Raw genomic sequence first — 21,753 nt, 5'->3', positions numbered from 1 at the left:
AGCGGCTCATGCTCCAGCCAAGTTTTCAGCAATACTTTTCTGCTGTATCTTGAGAGAGCCAAGGCAATGGTCACATCCTCACCTTAAATGCCTTTCTAGGGCTGGAAGAAGAACAACAGATCCTTCGCTATCCTTCCTGTTGCAACAAAGCATTTAGTTTGTGACTGATGCTCTGTGGCTCTTTCTATCCATGTTCTACCCAGCAAACATCTAATCGCTCAGCCATAGCTTGTCCTCTATGTCCAATGATACAAAACGATTCTTGATTCGCTAACGTTAAGATTTACTATCTAAGTTCCTTAGATAGGGTCTGCCTTTTTATCCACAGGAGGAACTGAAACCGTGGGATTACTCCTAAGTCTGTGCAGGACAGGCAGAAGCACCCTACTGTTTCAGAAGCAAACTTCCATAAGGGTTACGGACAGTTATGCACAAGGCACTGCCCCCCCCCTAGGATGCTTGTTTGCATTATCTTATGTTACACAGAGGAAAATGAGAGATGCTAGTGGGCAGACAAGGACCCTGGGTTTTAAGCTTACCTCTCCATGTTTTTAAATATATTGCATTTGCCATCCCGGGTGGTGAGCTGGAAAGCCAAGGCAGCATGATGGCTCTCCAGCACTGCAGTGTCATTGTAGAGAATTGCCAGCTCACTGCCAGCGTTGCACAGGAAAGAATTTGTTCTTCCTGGGTGATCCACGTCGTGGACTGTGGCAGCAATGAGTGCGGCAACCTCATCAATTGGATCCAAAGTTTGCTGAAAATAGAAGGATGCTTAGTTTTCCTGGAAGACTCATTAGAAACCCTACTCTATCCAAAAGATTAAGCCAAGTTGCTCAGGAATAAAAGCCAGAACTCTGCAGATCAGTAAGGGTCAGATGTTCTAGACACAGCAATGGAAAATTCATCATAAGCTTCACTGAACACTGCATGACTTTTTTGGCCATTTTGTGTCTCTTGAATTTTGCCTTAGCCACACCTTTGACAAAGCACATCAAATTAAACCAATGCAAATTAATAAATTAGTTCGTGTTTTCTAACAACACAGAAACCATCTTCATTAGGAGTTAGGGCATTTGGCTTGGAAAAAACCCCCAATACTGCTAAAAATTATATTTCCACCAGACCCCTTCATTTCTTTTGGAAACTTAATGTGTCCTAATCAGATTCCACTTACGTGCTGGCTAGGTTTACAGTTTGTAAGGAATGCTTGCCATATAGCCAGTTCTATAATAACAGTGTCCTGGGGCTACAGCTAATGTGAGTTCTATGAAGAATACTTGGTGGTTTACATCCATGGAAAAATTACATGACACACTGTTCTATACTTCCTGCATCAGATCCTGATTCTGTTAGCGTGCTGCACTCCACGTGCTATGTCTGCTTACACTGGTCATTGCTTTATGTCTAATTATATCTACCCTATAATGAAATACAAAACTATTTGACTTTCAAGGTTTTTTTACTGAAGTTTTAATACTGTATTGATACCATAAAGGAGGAAACGAAAAAGAAACCCCAAACATCTCAGAAATATATTGTATGCATTTAGGAACCAGCCTTTACGCTGTGTTTACTGGCTTTTTGTGAAGGATCACAGACACAAAACAATTATGTTACAAATTCTAACACACAAGAGCAGATTACGTTCCCAGTTGAATCTGACAGGAGGGCAGATAATTTCCATTCCAATGAGCTTGAATTTAAGGTCCAAATTCTCTAGTGGCTTCAACGGGACTATTCAGAATGGTTAGACTTGGTGGGTGAAAAGACAATCCCTACCCTACTTTACACCTCCCAAAATTAATGCAGTGACTTGACTTTGGTGGAGCTAGGAAATTTTTCATTGAGGACTGTCAAGAGGGTCTTGTGGAGAACAAGAAAAGGCAAAGAATTCTTTCTACTCTAGTTCATCGTTGGCAGGTAGTATTTCAGGCAATGCTATGTGTTGGCTTCTTCCTTCTTTCTTTCAGCTGCTGCTCATGGGATTCTATTCTTGTGGTATGAAGTTAGGAGAGAGAGGTTTTTAGAACAGCCTCTCCTTAGAGGGACACACTGGCCAGTGCCCAGTCTGGCTGAGAAAGACCTTTGCAGGTGGGAAGTGACCAGAAACTGGAGAATATTTGACCTGTAGGACCACAGCAGCGTATCTGACACTTATTTCCTGAGTCTGACATAAAAAACTTTGCAGGGATTTACAGTACCTTTACGCCCAACTTCAGGTCAAGGATTCTAACTTTGTCATCTTAACTCCTGTGGCACAGAAGTGCAAATGATTCTGAGAATACTGTTTCAATTTGGGAGCCAGAAAATTTTCCCAGGCAAGAAAAGCGTTCAATTCACTGAAAAAAAATCTCAGTGTGAATTTGAGTGGCAGAATCTGGCCTTCTATATTTAGGTTAAGTTGAACTCCGGCAACACAAAAGCAGCTGGTCTGTAACTTTGAAACGATAAAGAGAATTTTGAACTTTGATACTGCTCCTTCTGCTGCTGCAACATATTTTCTCTTCTTCTGCCTACAGAGGAATGGAAATAACATTCTGGAAAAGAAGGCGGCAGTCATGCTTCTGTGGCATTGAAACGAGTCCAGATCTTGTCTGTTTTTCATGGATATTCTTGGGAAGACCAGCTACACCTCTGGCGAATCAGGGGCTGAAAATATTCAGCGACGTTCTATTCCCGTTTGGCATACAGAATTTGTAAGCCAGCCTCTGGAGAGCACACTGGTGAGCTGCAGGTCAAGGGACCTACCACCATCTTAATGAGCTGTCAGAAGCTTGTTTACAGTCACAAATGTCTCAGCCAGGTGCCCATCACTAGCACTATCCTCAGGCAGGCCAGTTCAGGGTAGGAATTTCTATCCAAAAACGCAGCTCAGAAGTATGTGCTGCCACTCCGCTGCACACACACGCAAGCACTGTTCTAATTCCCCTTCTACAGCCTGCCCTCTGGGCACGTGAGAACAAAGGTTGCTCTAATTTATTCTGGTTGTCAGTGGCTCTAATACTCCAGTGGGTGTTATGGTACAAGGAACTCCAACAAATAATCTTTTCCAGTGCTCTCCTCCAGTGCAGTCTCTTTAAGCCTCAGGGCATCTTGGCCAGTAGGTGATACAGCTTCCGAAGCACTAAACTTACTTTATGGCCTATATTGTCCTGGGGGTCTTCTGCAAACTGATCATCACAAGGCATAAGAGATGGTGATTTATTACATTAAATCTGTATTTGGCATGTACCGTCAAAAAATAATCATGTCATTAGCTCACGTATCTGAGAATGTTTAACTACATGAAGTAGTTTTGTTTTCTTAATTTCTCATCAAGAATAGCTCAGTGCCTGTAATATTAGTATCCATGCTTCCACACGTAGTATAAGAGAGATCCTACAGCTTCGTAAAAGATCCCAGTTCTTTGACCTCGAAGTTACCAAGCTGGTTGGCACAAGGCAGACATTTGGCTCTTGGCATCTTTTTTTGACAGTTCTTCCTTCAATCACACCTGTACATCCCACCTACGCTGTTTCTTGTAAACGTGGACTCACCTTTACTCTTTCTTTAGACAAGAAATAAGCAGTGGCATGTAGTACATCTGCTGAATGAGTAGAATTATGGTAGGAGTTGGAGGAATGGTAGTTAGCTTCAATAACTTGTAACCATGACCTCAGAGTTGATTCTGAACAGTTTAGGAATTCACAGATTCCAAAGCGAGCAAATATTTTGAGACCCAGATACACCAAAGGCCTGTGGTGAAAAATAAACACCAAGTTTTAAAACAAATGAGGTTGAAAGCGTATTACATAGCATAAATAATATGAATCTATACAGCATTTTTAACCAATGACATGCCAGGATAGGTATAAGGACTTGTTAGAGAATTACAGCCCAGACCTGTAGAAATATTCTGCCTGCCCATCACATGCACACTCTCGGAGTCGTGCCAGTTCCTGAAGCTTCCAGGAATATTACAAGGCTCTATATTGCTGCTGTACTACATGTAGCAATATTGTGGGGCTTGGGGAGTCTATATTGGGTAAATGTAGACTGCAATCAAAATGAGATAAATTAGCAAGTACTAAACTCTGTGCATGAGAGGAGGGAGGTAATCTTGTTGCTGCCACAGATTCCTAAACTGGCTTGTTTATAGTTAGATTAAGTAAATCTATACTCTAAAATGCTGCGATCGCTTCTTTCTGCACTGCAGAACTGCTCCATTGCTTTCACGCCCACCCTTGCAGGCTTCCGTTGCTCACTGACTTTGCATGCCATAGGGGATGTGAGATGGAGGTATTCTGGAAGCAAATGAGCAGGCCAGAGTATGCCACTTGTAGAAGACTGTAAGGGCCAGATGAACCTTCAGGCTAACCCAGCTGGACACCTGTCTCCAAAAATAGCCAGCATCACTGTATCCCAGTTCTCTTGCTTCTCCCAGGCCAAACTGCAGAATTTACACCCAGATGCCTGGCAGGTGAATGAAGATCGGAACAGCTGTACAGAATATTTCTAATCTGAAAGCTGTGAAAGTGCAATATGTTTAATAGAGCAAATGAAAATAATCGAGTTTTAGACCACTAGTCTTTTTTCAAACCCAGTTAATAACACTGGTTTCTTGTCCAATATATTTTTTCCTTAAGAAGAACAGGCATAGTGGTGAATATTTTCAAATGTGGATCCTTAAAAATAGATCTTAACCCCTTTATTTTGGCATCTCTTTGCTGCTTGATTCCAGAGGCATCAAGCACTCTGATCACTAGCTGCACCTGACAGGTGAGGTGAGGTAATTTGGAGTCGCTGAGGTCATTTAGAGCTGAATCTATACCTTTTGGCAAAAACACTCAACAATACTGTGTCATATGCTAGAATAACAATATATTAAAGTTAAATCCCCCTTAATCCCCCCCCCCCCCCCAGCACTGGCAGACAAAGGTCTCTCCAGGTTTCTGTGTCAGTGAACTGTAATGCACTAAAGCTTAGATTTAATGAATTATCTTGGCTTTACTACCATATGTCTGCTTGGACTTGAAGACAATACTAGTAACATATTCGTACTTATGATTCATTGAAGATCACTTTAATTCTCTTAATAAATGAATTGCTTTTATTTAAACAAAGCAGGAAGCAATCATAATTATAATACCTTTAATAAGAGGACAGGCAACAAAGTACCTCCTTTTTCCCTCTGTGGTCTCTCCAAATCGGTAAAAACAGAGAAACCAATCTGATGATCTCATGCATGTTGGCTGTCTAGTGATCTCATGCATGTCAGCTGGGATAATTAATTCTTAAAGATACTGCAATGTGCATATTAAAAGTTGTAAATTACATAGACTGACTACATTTTGACTTTTTTTATTAATTACTGTATCTATAGCACTTCATTAGAAATGGAAATGTAGCAAAGAAAAAAAAACCTTAAGTAACCGGTTGCAAATTTCTTCATTTACAATAAAATCACTAAAGAAGAATAAAAACCTCATTTTTTTCCAGTTTTTCTAGCTCATAAAACCATGGTCTAAAAATGAAGTGCATATATGTTAACTAAATGCCTGACATCTTTCTTAGATATTGTTTTTGAATAACTTCCAAAGCTCTTACGGATATGGAATTTTGAAGAGGGTTTAAGACAGTCAATTCATTGCAGGATCTAGCCTCCAAATCAGTGTCTCATAGAAGCTTTAAGCTAAGACAAAGCATGATACATAAAACTAGACTCAAAGGAGAACTTTTGACAGACATCAGAAAATAAAAACAAGGATTTAAACAGAAAGATTGATACATAGTCTTAGTGGAAGCATTTACTACTAGTGAAGTACAGTCTATCAGAACTGCTGATCTGCTTTTGAAAACTTCTTTGATGGAAATTCGTATGCCCTACTTTTTATGAGTAAATATTCTTCAGTTAATCTTATACATAAAATGTGGGTGTATATATATATATACACACACACACAAAATAAAAAAAAAGATTTTAGAATAAAGCCCTTCCTCTTATCCCAGAGAAAGGCATTATAAAGCACAGGTAGAGAAATTAAAGAGCTGATTACAGGATGACATTTAAGTCCATTTTCAGCAACTTCAGTTTACGAGCTTTTGAGTTTACTAACCTTTTATGGGTGGCAGCCTCAAGTTCAAAGATATTAAAGTCCCACTGTTCTTCATTTTCCATGGCCTGTGTTATCCGTGGGGGTATGTCATTGAGGGAGATTGGAGAGCTCAAACTGCCAGCGACCTGATGAGTTTCTGTTGAGGAACGTATTTGCAGATCACTATTAATAACCCTGGGATACACTTCTACTCAATGTACATGTTTTCTTTTCTGTAGTAATGCCTGGCAACTCTTGTTTCTGTAAAGCTCAGTAATGCTGCAGTACCATGCTTATAAATAAAAATAAACTGTCAAAAAAACCCCCAAACAATGCTTATAAAAAAGAACATCTAATCATGTTTCCCATTCCTTAAATTTCTTAACATGTTTCAATATCTCAGCAACTGCCAAATTAAAAACTTACGCTTTGTTGACAGTATGTATTCGTTCCCTGATAATCTTCGTAAACCATCCTGTTAAATAAAAGCTGAGAGTTAAATGCAGGGTATTATAAGGTCTATAAGATGATGACACCAAATAGTAGCACAATGACTTTAGAGAAGCCTGACTGCAATCTGTCACGGTCATCAAAGCTGCCTTTCCCTTACTTGTGTGTACTGTTAAGATTTGCCCATTTTACATATAGTTTATAATGGATGAGAAACTGCAAGATATGGGATACAACATGAACTCAGGTAAAACCTCAAATTTCTCAGGTGCCAGACGGAGGTCTGGAGTTACAGCCTCATTCACCTTTGTCTGGACAACACACACAGAGGTTCTGGACGTGTGCCACAAACCAGACACAGGATGTCCACATACTTCCCCTCAACAAGCAAAGGTGGATGGTGGGAGGGAATAGATGCTCCTCCTTCTGGTCTCCTCCCCCTGGTACTGCCAGATCAGGTCAGGTCACCTCAGCAGCATAAGAATCTTGTGATTTGTTGCTGGGATTGCAGAGCAACAAATTACTCAGAGGCATCAAAGAACGTATGCTTGTTTATTCTCCAATTTAATGCCTCCTAGGCTTAATTCTGGAATGATGCCTAGATGTGCAAACTGAGACAAAGGATTAAAACTAACAGAATGATATATTTAATATTTACTTTTCAGCTCAAGATTCTAAATGCTGTGGCCCAAATCCTGCTTGCTTTTTTGATGTATACAGCTGTTAGTTAATGCACATTAGTTTTTAGCCCATAATGTAAAAAAAACCCAGTTATTAAAAAAATCTTTCTGAATGCACCTACTAAAAACATTATGCACCCGAAGTATAGCAGAAGTAAATGTGGATGCTATATCTGAATGCAATATTTGCACTTAAAAGCATTGTTATACCTAATTTTTATTTTCACATTTATAAATAAACAAGTCTGGAGTGTTGTGATTTAAAAGGAAAGGGAGTACTGTTCCTATAACTGGTTCCGTGACTCTTCAATAGCACTGCCATGACACAAGTATTTAGGACACTAGATGCTGTCTGTCATTTAGAATCAAAGAGTAGTTTTTTTAACGTTGAAATAGCAGGTGTAATGGTATCTGGCAAATCCATCTTTGAACTCCAAATGCCCTTCGCATCATGAATTCTGCTTGAGAGTTCAAATCAATAACCTACTACTTGTTCCCCTACTCAGTCATAACTTCTTAATGTGAAATGGAATAATACGATTCTGTTTTCAACAGACCCTTTGCTGGAAAAATGCTTCTCCCAGATCATTTTAAAACTCTTATTATACCATATACCCTCATGCCCTGAAATGGATTTTCTCAGTTTTTCTATTGCTCTATAAAATAGCCTTTGTTTTATTTTTAGTAGGATTTTGTATTTTGCAATTTTGTTACCTGCATGTTCTGGGACCACAGAATGAATACAGTGAGAATACAAATGTATGTAAGAATCAATAATCCACCAAAAAAAAAAAAAAAAAGCAACAGTTGAGTTTATGGACTATATGTATTCAGCAGGAGAAAACATTCACTTTGAGACTCTAATGACTATATGTATCAATATTCTTCCTATATTTTTATAGTTAAGGTAACAATATATTTTGTCTACTGAGTTAGTAAATTCAACCCTATATGAACCATTCAGGTCTTCTCCCGTCTCTCACATATTTCTCTTGATTAGGTATTTGTTGTGGTATTTTAAAAGGCAAAAATACACATAAACTGTTTCAAGATTCTGATAGATACTGCAAAGATGTCTTGATAGTTAGAGGATGAAATGATAATAGATAATAGCCGAGAAACATCTCTGAAAAGCTCACATCACAAGGCGAGCCTTTTTGCATCCAAGATGCTATCAGATTTTTTCCTGAGGTAGCCTGTAACCTTTTATATGCAACCTACAGACTAATATGAACATACATCCTTAAGGCACAGGTAACAGTCATCCAAGTTCATCTAGTTATTATCAGGAGGGTCAGATCCCAGGCTCTGAAGGTTTGGGTTCAATTCTTGCTTAGCTACCTACCCTTTGCTCACCTTTGGGTGTTAAGAGCCCCCATTCCTCTTTTCATAACGCAACATAATACATGCCTTCCTCAGTCTTTTCCTTGCCTTATTTATTTAAATTATGAGTTCTGTGGAGCAAGATTGTGTCTTAATATGCAAATGTTGATATTTCTAGCTCAAAGCACTCTGATCTTTCTATGTCCCTCTATGTGTACAAATATAATCCAAGAAATAGCAACAAAAATACATATTTTTCATTCTTTTGAAAACACATTATTTCTATATATTGAAAAGCACCCAAAATGTGCCATTCCAATCCTAATTAATAAATACAACTCTCTAGCTATCCTTCTTTCTTCCCGTCCCATCTATACCTTTCTAAAATGAATCACATTGAAAAAAAGTATTTTTTTTCCTTCCATTTATAGCAAAACAAATGCTTCAAAGGGACTGGTCAAATTTCTTCCCGTTTCCAGAGCTACATTACTAATGTAGGGGGAGGGAATCCACACAAAGTAGTGTGCAGTTTTTCCTGAAAATTTGGCATTGTAGAGGCAAAGCACATGCCAGATGATAAAGATTGAGTAACTGGGAAAATCAGACATTGGAACATCTACCAACAGCTGTTTGTGGCAGTATGTACTTACTGTCATTAACCCTCCCACGAGGTCACTTGTATGTGGATCCTCATCTTTTGTCCCCAGTTGTGGAGAGTACAGTTCAGTGGTTCTTAAAATCTCCAAAGCCCGGTCTAAAGCTTCTGCAACTGGCATGGGACTGCTTTCTTGTGCAGCATTGATGATGTTTATTACCTAGGTTAGCATTAGACACGTTTATGAATTTAGAAGTGATTTAAGAAAGCACAGAGACACTCATCAATTACTATGGAAAACTCACAGTGAATAAATGAGATTTACAACTTTAATCCACATGTGGGAGAATCAAAATGAAAAGGATATTGATAAACCACTGATGTTTGCTACTGCCTAGGAACAAGATTGTGGCCTTAAGGACAGCAGTCTTATTAATGACTTTCCTGTACAATGCACAGCCTCAAAATGTCTCTGAATGGATTTAATACAACCTTCTCCCATTTGCATCTCTCAGTTTATTAAAGAGCTGATTTTTGCCAAATCCTTGAATGGTTTCAGAAGGCAGTTTACAATGCATAAGAAAGAAGGAAGAACTCCAGTCCCTCCTTCAAATTGGCAAAAGTCCTTAAAAAGAGTCATGTAATGGCTAACCACATGGAGGGCACTCTACTAAGCAGGCTTGGGAGAACTTTTCTCAGAGCATCTGGGGTTTTGGAGCTCTACCAGTAGGCAGGTGGAACGGGGTGAAAAGTTGCACCAGAGGCCAGCAGTGCCTTCCTCCTCAGTGTGGATGCTGTACCGGAGCCTTGTGCCCAGTATTCTAGTGCAGCATGAGCGACAACAGCTAGTCACGGTGCACATTACCTTGGTGATGGGTGCTTCAATAGTCATGGAATGTACCCTGGCCATAGAAGAGCGCCGCCTTTGTGAGCTGCCTGTGTGGAAAACAAAGCAGAATTTGTATCCTGGTTTCAGCGACAAGGCACGACACCAGGATTCAGCCAAGAAATCTTCATTCATTTTCTGAGCTTCTTACCCTGCTGTGCCCTTCAAAGGCAATCTATTGCAGAATGCAGACACATGCTTGTTATGCTGGGGACACAAAAGTGCAAAGAGATGCATGCTGAACCACCGATATCCCCGATTAGACATAAGCAGCTGTAACAGTCTGGCAAAATCATGGCTTTGTTTTTTTATTTTAACTAATTAAAACGCTCAATTAAAAACTCAGTTAAAAGACCATACACGTGAATAAACTGGCAGGCACAGGTAGCTATTGCACTGAAGTTATTACAGGATATATCTACTTTTTCTGCCTGATGCAACATGACAAGTCATAATGAGTCAGCTTCCAAGATGAGGTAAATCAGTGAAGCTCCTTTGAAGTGAAGATAGCTATGCCAAATTAAAACAGCAGAGGTTCTGGCTTACTATTCATTGGAAATTGAACAACAAATGTTTTCTATCAATTAGCAATTTTGGTTCTGTAAAGAAAAGGCCAAGATGGAATTTTTCTGGATAATTATGTTGTGCTACCTATAAAATGCAGACACATCCCTGTTACTCTGTGCTGAGCAGCTCTTAAGAAGAAAAATGAATGCTATTTTTGCTACACTGCAGCATGATTGTATTCTTACTGCCACAGACCTACTTCCATGTTTCACTACTGTATGCTGCCTAGGCTGTAATGATGTATGCTTCAACAAAATCTTGTAAGTATCAGCAACAGTTTTGAATATGTGACTCATCTATCAAGTCTGGGGTGATCTAGTGGAGCAAAATACAACACAGTGAAAAGAAAACAAAACTCATTAAAAAATTATCTTCGTATTTTTATCCAGAGAAGAGGTAAGAAATGTAATAATTTGTTAGGTTTAGAGTTTGCCATTTGTACTTGAAAGTATCTGTGCTGAATCTCATGACGTCTTCCATGCAGGATGGTGGACCATAGCCAGCCATTCTCCACTGGTTCAAAAAAAGACTCAGTAGTTCAAGAGAAGAAAATGGGGCTATGATAAACATAAAGTTGTTCATGAATTGATGACTTGCAACTTTATTCATGTGTGTGTATGTGTGTATATGCACATATATACTTACCTTTATTTGTATATGTATGCATGTATGCACATAAAAATCTGAATATATATAAAAGTCAGAAAAATCTACTTGTTTAGCATACCGTCACTCCCTCGTGATGTTGTGGATCTGACATCTAGTGATCCTTTCCTCGTGTCTTTGTGTCTGCAAGTCTGAGTATCTGTGGAGAAAATTATACCGTACAATGACATTAATTTGTGCCCGAGATGTACATTAAAGGAACTGAAACTCAGAGAAAGCCTGATAGCAGCTGAGTAACATTTACCGCACTGCTTCAGCAGATGACAGCCAATGAAATCTGCTTTTTAAACTGTCACCCAATTCTGCTTCATGAACCCAGTCATGGTCTCTGGTAGAACGTGCCCAAGTGTTTTTGCAGAAGGGATGTAAAAGTGTGAAGGGAAAGTTCCTCTCTTGACAGAGTGACACAACTGGAGTTGTGAATACAATTTGTGGAACACACCCGAGTTCATTCAGGCAACAACTGCCACAAAGAACCCGGGGACCAAAGCAGAGTACATGCTAGCAACGTAGGCAATATATCCCAGGTCCCTCACTGACTCCAACAGATACAACCTGTGCTACCAAGGTGACAGTTAACAAGAACCTGCAGCATGGATGCCAAGGATGTCTTCATTAAGGTGTTGATACATGGGATACGGGTGAATGGTAGTGTTGGTCATCCTCATTTCCACCCACATGCAAATACCCCACAATACAGTTAAAAGCAAACATACACGCCACTAGCTACGGACCACCCACAGCAACATGATGACTAGACAGCATCCTTCTCATTACTGATTTTGTCATAGGGATCCACTACCTACAACTGAACTGTGACGCTGAATCCAGCAATACCACAATACCAACCTGGGGCCCTATTACTGCATTTTCCAGGGTGGGTTGCTTTATATCACTTGTAAAACAAATGAGGCAGGTGGAGAGGGCTTGTATTTTTTTTCCCGCCTTTTAAGCTGGATTCCCAGCTTATCACTAGCTAAACAGTACTGTTCAGACTGTCCTGTGCAACTGTGGTTTTCAGTCAGATGACTAACAACTGGTTTTACTCCTTCTCCAGGTATGTTCTCCACTTACTAGGACAGAAAAGATGTGTCATACCTGTCTGAGATTCAGCCTGAATACATTCACATGTCTTCTCCACCTACAATTTAGTATGAGAAACCCAGTTAGTCAGAACTTTCCTATTGTTTTGTAATATTTAGGACTCAAACTAAAGCAAGCATAGCATTATTTTCACTTACCTTATTGTTGTCATTGCACAGTCTACTAATTGACACATAGTGTCTAATCTTTCTGTAGGCAAAAAACAGTGTGTTAATTCCCATCCAAACCTCAGCTCTAATTCAGTGCTGATACACAAAATGGTTAAGAGCAACAAATTAATATAGGACAAATCCTGTTCTGGCAGGAAGGCTCAAGTGGGAATGGAAAAAATTCTATAGTTCTTCATGTGATGGGGAATACAAAATGGAAGCATCTTTTGCAAAGATTGTCTCTTTCTGCTTCCTTCCCCCGCCCCAGCTTCTTCTGGGTTACTGTTGGATGTTTCAGATATGATATAAATGTAAAACACGCAACAGTGCAGTCCAACAATCAAAACCTTCAACATGATTTAGGGATAGAGCAATCAAACTGAAAACTACACCCTTAATTACCAGAAAGCTTTCTATGCCAGCTTCAAATGGGCTTACATTGTTCTGTAAGTAGCAATGTATGTAATACATACTTGTCTTACAAGTTTGGCATCTTAAGCTGAAAATATGTTTTCACTCTATTGATGGACAGTAGAGAATTACTTCCAGGGATGAAATCAACCCAAACCACGTTTTTTTTAGGAAGTAACTGCATGAAGAGGCTGCATTTGGCCTTTCCTTCATGAAGATACACCTTCGTAAACAACCGTCTCAGCCAAGTCTGGAATATAATGTGCTGTGCTTTTAATTAATGTTTCATGTTGCCTTAGAGGCCTTTGAAACTACTCCTGCATGCAACCTCATCCACTTTCTTTCCCAATATAGTATAGAAGGGCTCATCATAAATGTACCAATAACTAACATATAGCTGTGTGCTCCAAATGCTCCACTTGGGGACCAGGCAGAAGTTGCACAAAAATCAAGACATGCTTGAATTTTGACCAGGATCAAAGCACACGGTGACCTCATCACATAAAGACACTCGGCAGCAGCCATGAGTAGGTGAGCAGGGAAGGACATAGTACAGGTGCACAGCGGAACAGGATGTAGGTCCTGGTGGTCCCAACACAATGCACAGAAAGAGAGGAGGGTGCACTTGCACTTCAGAGAGTATTCGAAGAGTCAGAGTCACAAATAAGCACATCTAGATTTTTGAGTCCTTTTTGGGGAGAATTAGGAGAACTTCACTTTCCCTGCACAGAGCACGTAAAGTTGATTATGCCCCAAGGAATTAAATGCAGAGGTCTGAGGCTCCCTTTCTTGTGTAATCATAGACTCATAGAGCCACTTACGTTGGAAAAGACCTTTAAGATCATCAAGTCCAACCACTAACCCAGGATGGCCAAGCCCACCACTAAACCATGTCCCTGAGCACCGCATCTGTGTGTTTTTTAAACACCCCCAGGCACAGTGATTCCACCTCACCCCTGGGCAGCCTGTGCCAGTGCCTGACCACCCTTCCAGCGAAGACATTTTTCCTAATCTCCAATCTAAGCCTCCCCTGGCACAACTTGAGGCCGGTTCCTCTTGTCCTGTCACTTGTGACCTGGGGGAAGAGACCGACCCCCCTCGCTGCAGCCCCTTGCAGCAGCTGTGGGGAGCGATGAGGTCCCCCCTGAGCCCCCTCCTCTCCAGGCTGAACCCCCCCAGGTCCCTCAACTGCTCCTTCGTACTCAGTAACAGAATAATCCAGTACCTGCTGAAATCAGCTGGACGCCAAACTGAGCCCTGATTTAGACCTAAATCACAGCTTTAGCTTTCATACTTACCCTCCCTGTCCAATGACAGGTAGTATCTTCACATTTTGTTGTATGCTATCTCCGTTTTTCTTTTTCGCATAGTACATTCCTTGCCATTCCTGAAAGATGAATTCAAGTGGAAGGAAGCTCAGATAAAACAGGAAGAGAAGCTGTAGCTTCATACCTTTTTTCATTGAAACCCGTCTTACAATGCAAAACCAGCCAGGACTGCTTAAACCCTGCTTAGCCCCAAACTCCTTACAACTACCCTGCAGGTCACCGTGTTGCTGCCAACGCACAGAGAAGTTCCCGAGGGGCAGCCTGCCCTGCCGTGCCCCAGGACCACGCACTGCAAGGCTGGGACTGCCCCACTGACCTGCCTGCCCTTCTCCCCGACTGCACTGACCTCCCCTGGGCAGGAACATTGAGGAGAAACTACTACGCTGACCTGTCCGCCTGCACCTGTGCACTGCACCATCCCTCCTGCAGCCTTGGGAAGTCTTATCACCAGTTAACATTAAATATATCTGTGACTAAAATTGCTTTGGTATCCTAGCACATTTACTTTCCACACATCAGTTCAGTCTCAAAAAGTGGCAGAGATTTATCCTTTTTTTTTTTTTTTTTAAGCAAAAAAGCCTAGTAAAATAGCTATGGGGTTCTGCCTCGCATCTGCTGACCTCTCCTCTAAAACCACCCTGGTTTCAGGTTCATATATAAGTAGACAATTTCTGAAGCATCAGATTGTCACTGCCAGTATCATCATTTTTTGATAAAATTCTTAAATGGGGGGAAAAAAGACAGGGTGGTAAGGAATTTTTCATTTTGCAGTAAGAAGTCTTTTTTTTTTTTTTACTCTGGAAATGAGACATCTGTTTCTAGCACAGAGCCTCATTTTCTCTTTCAACAGGACTCAGGGAAGTGTCCCTTCTCCCTTGTTTAAGACATGCTTTTAAATAAAATACCGTTAAAACAATTGCTTTTGTAATTTAGAGATTTTAAATCCAGAAGGCGTCACTCTCACCAACCAGCTCCCCGCAGCAGAGCCCCCCCCGCGCTGTGCAGGACATCTCCGGCGCTGGCACACACAGACACAGCTACACGGGGCTCCAGCGCACACCGGGGCACGAGCCCCTTCCTCACGTGCTGCCCCTTCCCAATCCCCTCACCACGCTGCTGTTGCTTCCAAATTGCGCTGCAACTACCACAGCAAAGACACATACCACGACACTGACGGACCTCCCTGGGTCCCCCCTCGCGCGTGGTGCCTGGACTACGGTTGCCCCCCTCACAGGGCTATTTAGGAAAACTCAGGGAAAGCAAAATCTGGGAACCCTGAGTCTCCCCCTTGCATTTCTGGCAGCAGCACAGAGGCCAGTAACTTTCCAACAGAGCCACTCTTTTGTAACCTGGCAGCCGACAAGATTTACAATCTCACCTAGACATTTCCACCCCTAGAATTGCTAGTGGTAGTCTTTTTTTAACAGATGCATATTTTGAGCTGGGCATCTAATAAATACCAAGTGATTAATAAATAATTGATTCCGTATTGCATATTTACTTAATTCAAAGTACCCATGCCAACTGCTGTCTTTCAGTTGAGTTCAACAGACTGAAGATCGGATTGCACAAACATATGTGAAAATACCTTCATGAAGCACATGATACATATTTATTTATGTTAGACTGACAGATCTTGCAGTCAAGCAGGCCAAAGCACAGGTACAGAGAGAACAGTTTTGCATTTATGTTGATGGAGCCAGCAAATAAAGACTCCAGCCCACAGAGAGCTGCATGGTGACAGGCTGTGCAGAAAAAAATAGGAAAGGCTTTTCCAAAGATCTGTGGGAGAAAAGAACTGTGCATAACAATTTGTGAAGTGAGCATAATATCTTCTCCTGTGAGCTGCGTGAGGAATACAAATGAATATAAAGCAAACATCACAAAATCCAATGCTCTCATGATTAGAAGTATGCATATCAATAGTTTCCTGACAACCAGGATGAGGCACAGATAAGTAACTGATCTCTGACCCACATAATAAACGCAGAATATGCACAAAAGGGTGAAGTCATAAGGTACAGATTGGATAATTTCTGCATCGAAAGTGCATCCTTTTCAAGACAGGTTATTCACTAATGAGTTCTTCTTAGTCAACAGATTGATTTTTTTACCTCGTGATTTTCTAAAACCTGTGAAACTGTAGTTGGAAATGTGTGAGGAAAAAGGTCAGCAGAATTCTGAGAAATAGGAGGTCCAAGCCAAACTCCTGCTGGTAGGTAACGTTCTCCTAGGGATGTTACTTAAATATATTTTAAGAATACCATATGCTCTCTCACAGAGCCTCTGTCAGCAATCCAACAGAGAAGAGCTACTTCACAAGACATGCTGTCAGTCAAGCGCATCGTTACAGCTACATTGCAGCCACACAAGTACAGTGATCGGTCACCTCTGCATGGCCTGGCATGCTGGCATCCAATGCAAAGTGAAAACCATACACAGGAAAAAACCACGTTTTGACTCTTTAATAGAATCAACACCGAGGTTTCCAACTTCATCAGGGCAGCCATGGCAGGCATCTATCCGCTGAGCACTCCTACATGCACAGCAATCCAGCCTTCCTTTCAGACTGGGGCTTCTTGCACTAGACAGCCAAGTTCAGCAAGCTACTTGTAGACAGCAAACCAAAATAAACACAAGATGTCATGAAAACAATCTCACAGAAAGTAAGGCTGAGTTAGGAAGGAATAGCCGTAGCCCTTTATCATGGACTTGTGATCGCTCTCCCACCTCCTTTGTAGACAGCCGTCTTGCAAGTAATTCCCAAGGAGTGAAAGGAACTCCATGTCTTGCCTGATTTATCGATAGCTATCCACTTCCCAAAAATCAAAACTAAGATAAAGAGCTTTGTGTCAAACTGCAGTGATCAGAGGCTGCAAGAGTTCTAGATTTCATCTTAATGGATGTAATCTGAACCATGACACAGAAGAATGAAGAAAATACACTTGTTTTTTAACTCATCAAGGATGGATGGATGAAAATGCCTTTCAATAATGCTGGCTTCTTGCAAATTACAGCCAGCTGTAGCAACCAAATATGAACTTCCAGAGATATATTTTTTTTGCTGAGAGAAACAATATCCTGACCCAAGAATCACTATGTTCCATGCAATTAGCAATTTTTGTGTTTAATGCCTATGAACTTTTGTTTGAATATACTGAACTTGCTCACAGGGCTGTTTGTCAGCACGAGAGGGCAAATGCTCCAAGACATTTCATCTTCCTAAATTCCATTTAAAGACTAGATGTAGATTTTATACAGCTTGCATTTTTCTAAAGATCAGAAGATGTTGCTTTCTATTATTTCTGTTACATTTCCATGTTTGTTCAAAACAGAACAACCAAATATGTTGACAGAAAAATATCACAGTAGTAGACAGTTGGCTTTTTTAGTATGCTATAACCTACAGTAGCCAATATATAGCCTTGTATAATGGGAAGCAGGCTTTTCAAGTCAGGATATAAAGAAATCACAAGCCTGAAAACAACATACAGACTATGTCAGAATGATCCAGACACAAGTTAGGCACCCCTGAAAATGCTGTAACATCTTGACACAAATGATTCCAAACTAAAGCACCTTCAAAAGGCTGCAGTACATCAAAGGTTGCTCCACACAGTTAACTTCTATTCAAAAAACTTCCTGTAAGAATTGAATTTGCAATTAACTTTTCTACTAATAGATAAATGTAAGGCTACATTGACTACATACTATAAAATGTTTCAAAGGAAGATACAAAAACCATGAAAACAGAATATATCCACCTAAAACAGCTTAAGCTGTTCCAGACAGGTTTAAATAAGCAGTATTTCATTATCCCTCACAGTTGGAAGTCCTAGAGCCAGGAATAAAATAAGTGCAAGGAAAGAGATGGATTAGGGTTAGATTTCTATCATTCGTACAGTAAAATATATTTTCATTATTAAAGAAATTTTTATCAGCAAACTATAATATTAAGAATTAGATCACTTCAGGTCTTGAGAACTGACATGTCTAATGTATTTGAATCGTAACTTAACAAATACTCCCTCCTAACATCAGTTTAGTACTACACACATTTACTGGAATAATTTCAGTCAGGCAACAGAAGTGCGGAGCACCATAATCCAAGCTATTGTCTACTGCTGGGATGCCTTCCAAAAGGCCAATACTTGTAGAAATGCGAGACACGCTCTTGTTGAAATGCACATGCAACATGCATCCAGCTAGAATGCAGCTTTTGTTGATGAATACTTGTGTTAGTACCCTGATTTACAGAGTGTGACTCATCACAGTTTTGCATCGGTGCTTTTGCATCACTGCCTAGATACACGGAGCACCATGATTCATTTTAGCATCAACCTGCTCTGTGTCAGCAACATGCTGCTTCCCCACGGCCAGTCAGTATGACCCACCTTGCTATCCTGACTCAGGTTTGAGCACAGGCCATGATGCATCTACAAACAGACCAATTCCCACATCTCTTTGTGCAATCTCCATGACCTTCTTCTTATCAGGTACTATGACATGTTCAATGACAACAGAAGCATTTACAACTCACTGTCAAAATGCAAATGAAAGCTCCTAGATGAATTATCACACTACAGCCACACAGTCCCACAGGACTATCATGGACCTACCAAGCAAACAGTAATGTCTCTCCGCAATGACCTCCCTTGATGCTAGCTGCACTTCCTCCTGCAACATCTTGACACAACAAACATTCCTAATGGAAATCCGTTAGACAGCTCCCACGTCATTAGAGAATAAAAGGTATTGGCAGCTGACAGCTGACCCTGCCTATCACTCTCAAGTGATACTGCAAATGTCTCTTCTGACATTTTTACATTCTGAATTTTCAAATCAGCTTCCACATTCCATGCCGAAATACTTCAGCATGGTTCTTTTCTCATTTACATCACACTGGATAACATGTGCACGCATCTTACTTCTTTTCAGTAATTCCCACACCTTTTGCCACATACAGCATATATTATAAAGAAACACAGCAAGTCACTTATTTTTGTAAGACATGTACCTCTTCCAAGCAAGAAAAGAGAAAGAAGCCCTTAAAAAATGAGCATTTTTTAGTTCCTCTTCTTGTTTGAGTAAGAAAGCTGCGTATGGTATGTGTTTGTGAAGCTTCAAGTTACATCATGTGTCATCCCTGGACCATAATAGCTTTTACAGGTAGCAAATGATAAGTGATACAATGCCATTACTCACCTTTCCTATCTTTATGCAGGAATTAATAGTATCTAGGAAATCAGCTTTTTTTTCATTTATAGGCACTTCTGTTAATTCCTTTTCTATTAGTTCACCTATTTGATAGCCCATCATTGTTTCAAAAGCAGGATTGACGTACTGTGAAATAAAAAGAAACAAAAACCCATTCAACAGAATACTTAAAGCACAACAGAATCCCTTTTTCTTCAGTTTGCTAAACCAAGGGATCTCTTTCCCAGCCTTAAATAAATCTCCACGTGTACTGCTCCTGAGAAAGATGCCTACATTTTTTCCTTTGTGAAGCAAAACAGGAACGTCCATGCTACAAGAGTTGCACAGAGTGTATGCATGTGAGCAAAGAGAGGGAAATTATGGAAACAGCTGAGTATTACATATCTACAGAGTTTAGACAGACATTCAATTCCTGAAAAATGAGCTCACTCAGTTCTCAAATCTATAAACCTCAAACCTACCACAGGGTTCCTAAAAATCACAAACTAGATGGTGGGACACCCCAGGACTATTAACCTTATCTATTGACAAATTCATCACCTTATTGTGCGTAAGGGCCAACCACCACTATTCCCCCATCCAGGCAAATCCCAGCCATGCAGACCAGAAGAAGTGGAATCTAATAAAACAGCTTCCTCTCTGAACTGAATGTTGCATTTCGCTGCAACTTTGTGGCCCTTGCCCAACAAAATGGAAGATTGGTACCCATAGCCCACCCCTTCATGACCTTCTCGCTAGCCGAGTTACAGACACATGTCATAACAGCATCTGAATGCCTCACAACTTACAATGTCTCAGTATAAAAGAAATTAAAAGGGTGCTACTGCATGCTCTCTGCTTCTAGAGGTTCCTTCCAAAGAGCTTTCCCTATGTGAGTGAGAAAGCCCTGCCTGCCAGAGCTCCAAGACTCTTGCACATGTTGATTCTCTCATATTCTAGGGCTGCCAGCAGAGGGACAAAATATGGTCTGGAAATACGTAGTTACAACAACTTCAGGATGTGTTCTGTTATTTTTGTAAAAGGGATGAAAAAGGCACATCCTCCTTCAATGAAACTGCCATTGTCAAGATTTGGGTCAAGAGGGTACGATTTATATGCATGTTATAATTCCCAGAGGCTCAAACTCAGACTCTTTACTGATAATAAAATCACTACTCACTGCCTTTCATAGCTAGGGACGGAACTAATGTCCTTATAAGGATCATGTTTTCAAGTCTGAAAACCTAAGTATAATTTCTTTTCCCTTTTTAAAAGAAATTTCTAAGAGAGGATTACATTCAAAAACGATTCCAATGCATCAAACAGTATCCATTTTAGAAGAAAAAAAAACAATCAAAAAAAGCTTTATTTAACTAGAACATCAATTAGATTTACTTTTCAGGAGCATCAAATTAACGTACAATATTTCTGGAAAAGAATGTATATAAGCCAGTGGCTACATCCATTCATGATATAAAAGCATAATTATAAAAGAAAACCCCAAGAGAGTAAATCCTTATTCATTCAGAAGCAACAATTTCCCTTAAAATGGACTTGATTTATGCAAGGTGTTTTAAATCAAGAAAATGCTACTCTGCAGCTAACCTTACTCCAACCCTTTCAGAACCATTAAGTTAGGTTAGATTCTTGTACTGTAAGGAAGAGTAAATGTAATCATGGATAAAATAAAACACAGTCAGCCCACAGAACAATTTTCTGTACTTATAAAAGTAACTGGAACAAACCTGTATGACATGGTCTTCACTTGTGATCTCAATGGCTTCTTGACTTTTCTCTAATGCCGTAAATAACGAATTACATGCCCTGGAGACAAAAAAAAAAGGCATCTGATTAAATTTAATCCATGTAATTCTTAATTGTATATGACAATAAGGTATTGCAACTCCATAGTGAATGAAGCTGTACTTTAATGATTAACATATTTTCTTCAGCTAACTGAAATTCTATAATTAACTATGGTACAGTAAAATAAATACTCCTTTAAGGATGTGGCTGAATTGGCATTGTTTTGGTTGATAATGTTTTTGGTAACATTACCTTAGTTTGAATTGTGCCTGCACCTGTCCAAATTCCAGCTGAATCAACTCATTGTAACAGGCCATTATATTAGAATTTTCTACATATCTCTGCAAATAAAAGGTTAGAAATATTTCATTAATACACATTTCCATACTCAAGGGTATGAAGTTCTGTTTTCTTTTGCTTGATAAAGAACTAAAAAGGAGTAGATATGCCAAAAATGAACATGTTGTAACACAAGCAACATGAGAAGATTATTTTTTGGGACTAGTAAAATTCTT

At 40.0% G+C, this 21,753-nt stretch overlaps 1 protein-coding gene across 6 annotated transcripts in view; it reads right to left on the bottom strand.

The window, feature by feature from the left end:
* Nucleotides 1-21,753, bottom strand: part of PDE8A (phosphodiesterase 8A) — a 157,333-nt gene that overhangs the window by 7,505 nt on the left and 128,075 nt on the right. For all 6 annotated transcript variants that reach the window (XM_027792515.2, XM_055810620.1, XM_055810614.1 and 3 more), the window contains 13 exons: nt 21,491-21,579; nt 21,178-21,256; nt 19,442-19,579; nt 14,207-14,295; nt 12,486-12,537; nt 12,343-12,385; nt 11,306-11,383; nt 9,991-10,061; nt 9,181-9,345; nt 6,504-6,552; nt 6,099-6,234; nt 3,540-3,738; nt 540-757 (listed from right to left, as the gene is read on the bottom strand). In XM_027792515.2, the coding sequence (XP_027648316.1) occupies nt 540-757; nt 3,540-3,738; nt 6,099-6,234; nt 6,504-6,552; nt 9,181-9,345; nt 9,991-10,061; nt 11,306-11,383; nt 12,343-12,385; nt 12,486-12,537; nt 14,207-14,295; nt 19,442-19,579; nt 21,178-21,256; nt 21,491-21,579 (1,406 nt within the window). The remainder of the gene's footprint in view (nt 1-539; nt 758-3,539; nt 3,739-6,098; nt 6,235-6,503; nt 6,553-9,180; nt 9,346-9,990; nt 10,062-11,305; nt 11,384-12,342; nt 12,386-12,485; nt 12,538-14,206; nt 14,296-19,441; nt 19,580-21,177; nt 21,257-21,490; nt 21,580-21,753) is intronic.

The sequence above is a fragment of the Falco peregrinus genome, chromosome 1 (genome assembly GCF_023634155.1).
Source record: "Falco peregrinus isolate bFalPer1 chromosome 1, bFalPer1.pri, whole genome shotgun sequence".
In the NCBI taxonomy this organism is placed as follows: Eukaryota; Metazoa; Chordata; class Aves; order Falconiformes; family Falconidae; genus Falco; species Falco peregrinus.
Note: the sequence above shows the minus strand (reverse complement) of the source record. Positions and strands in the feature narration are given on the sequence as shown.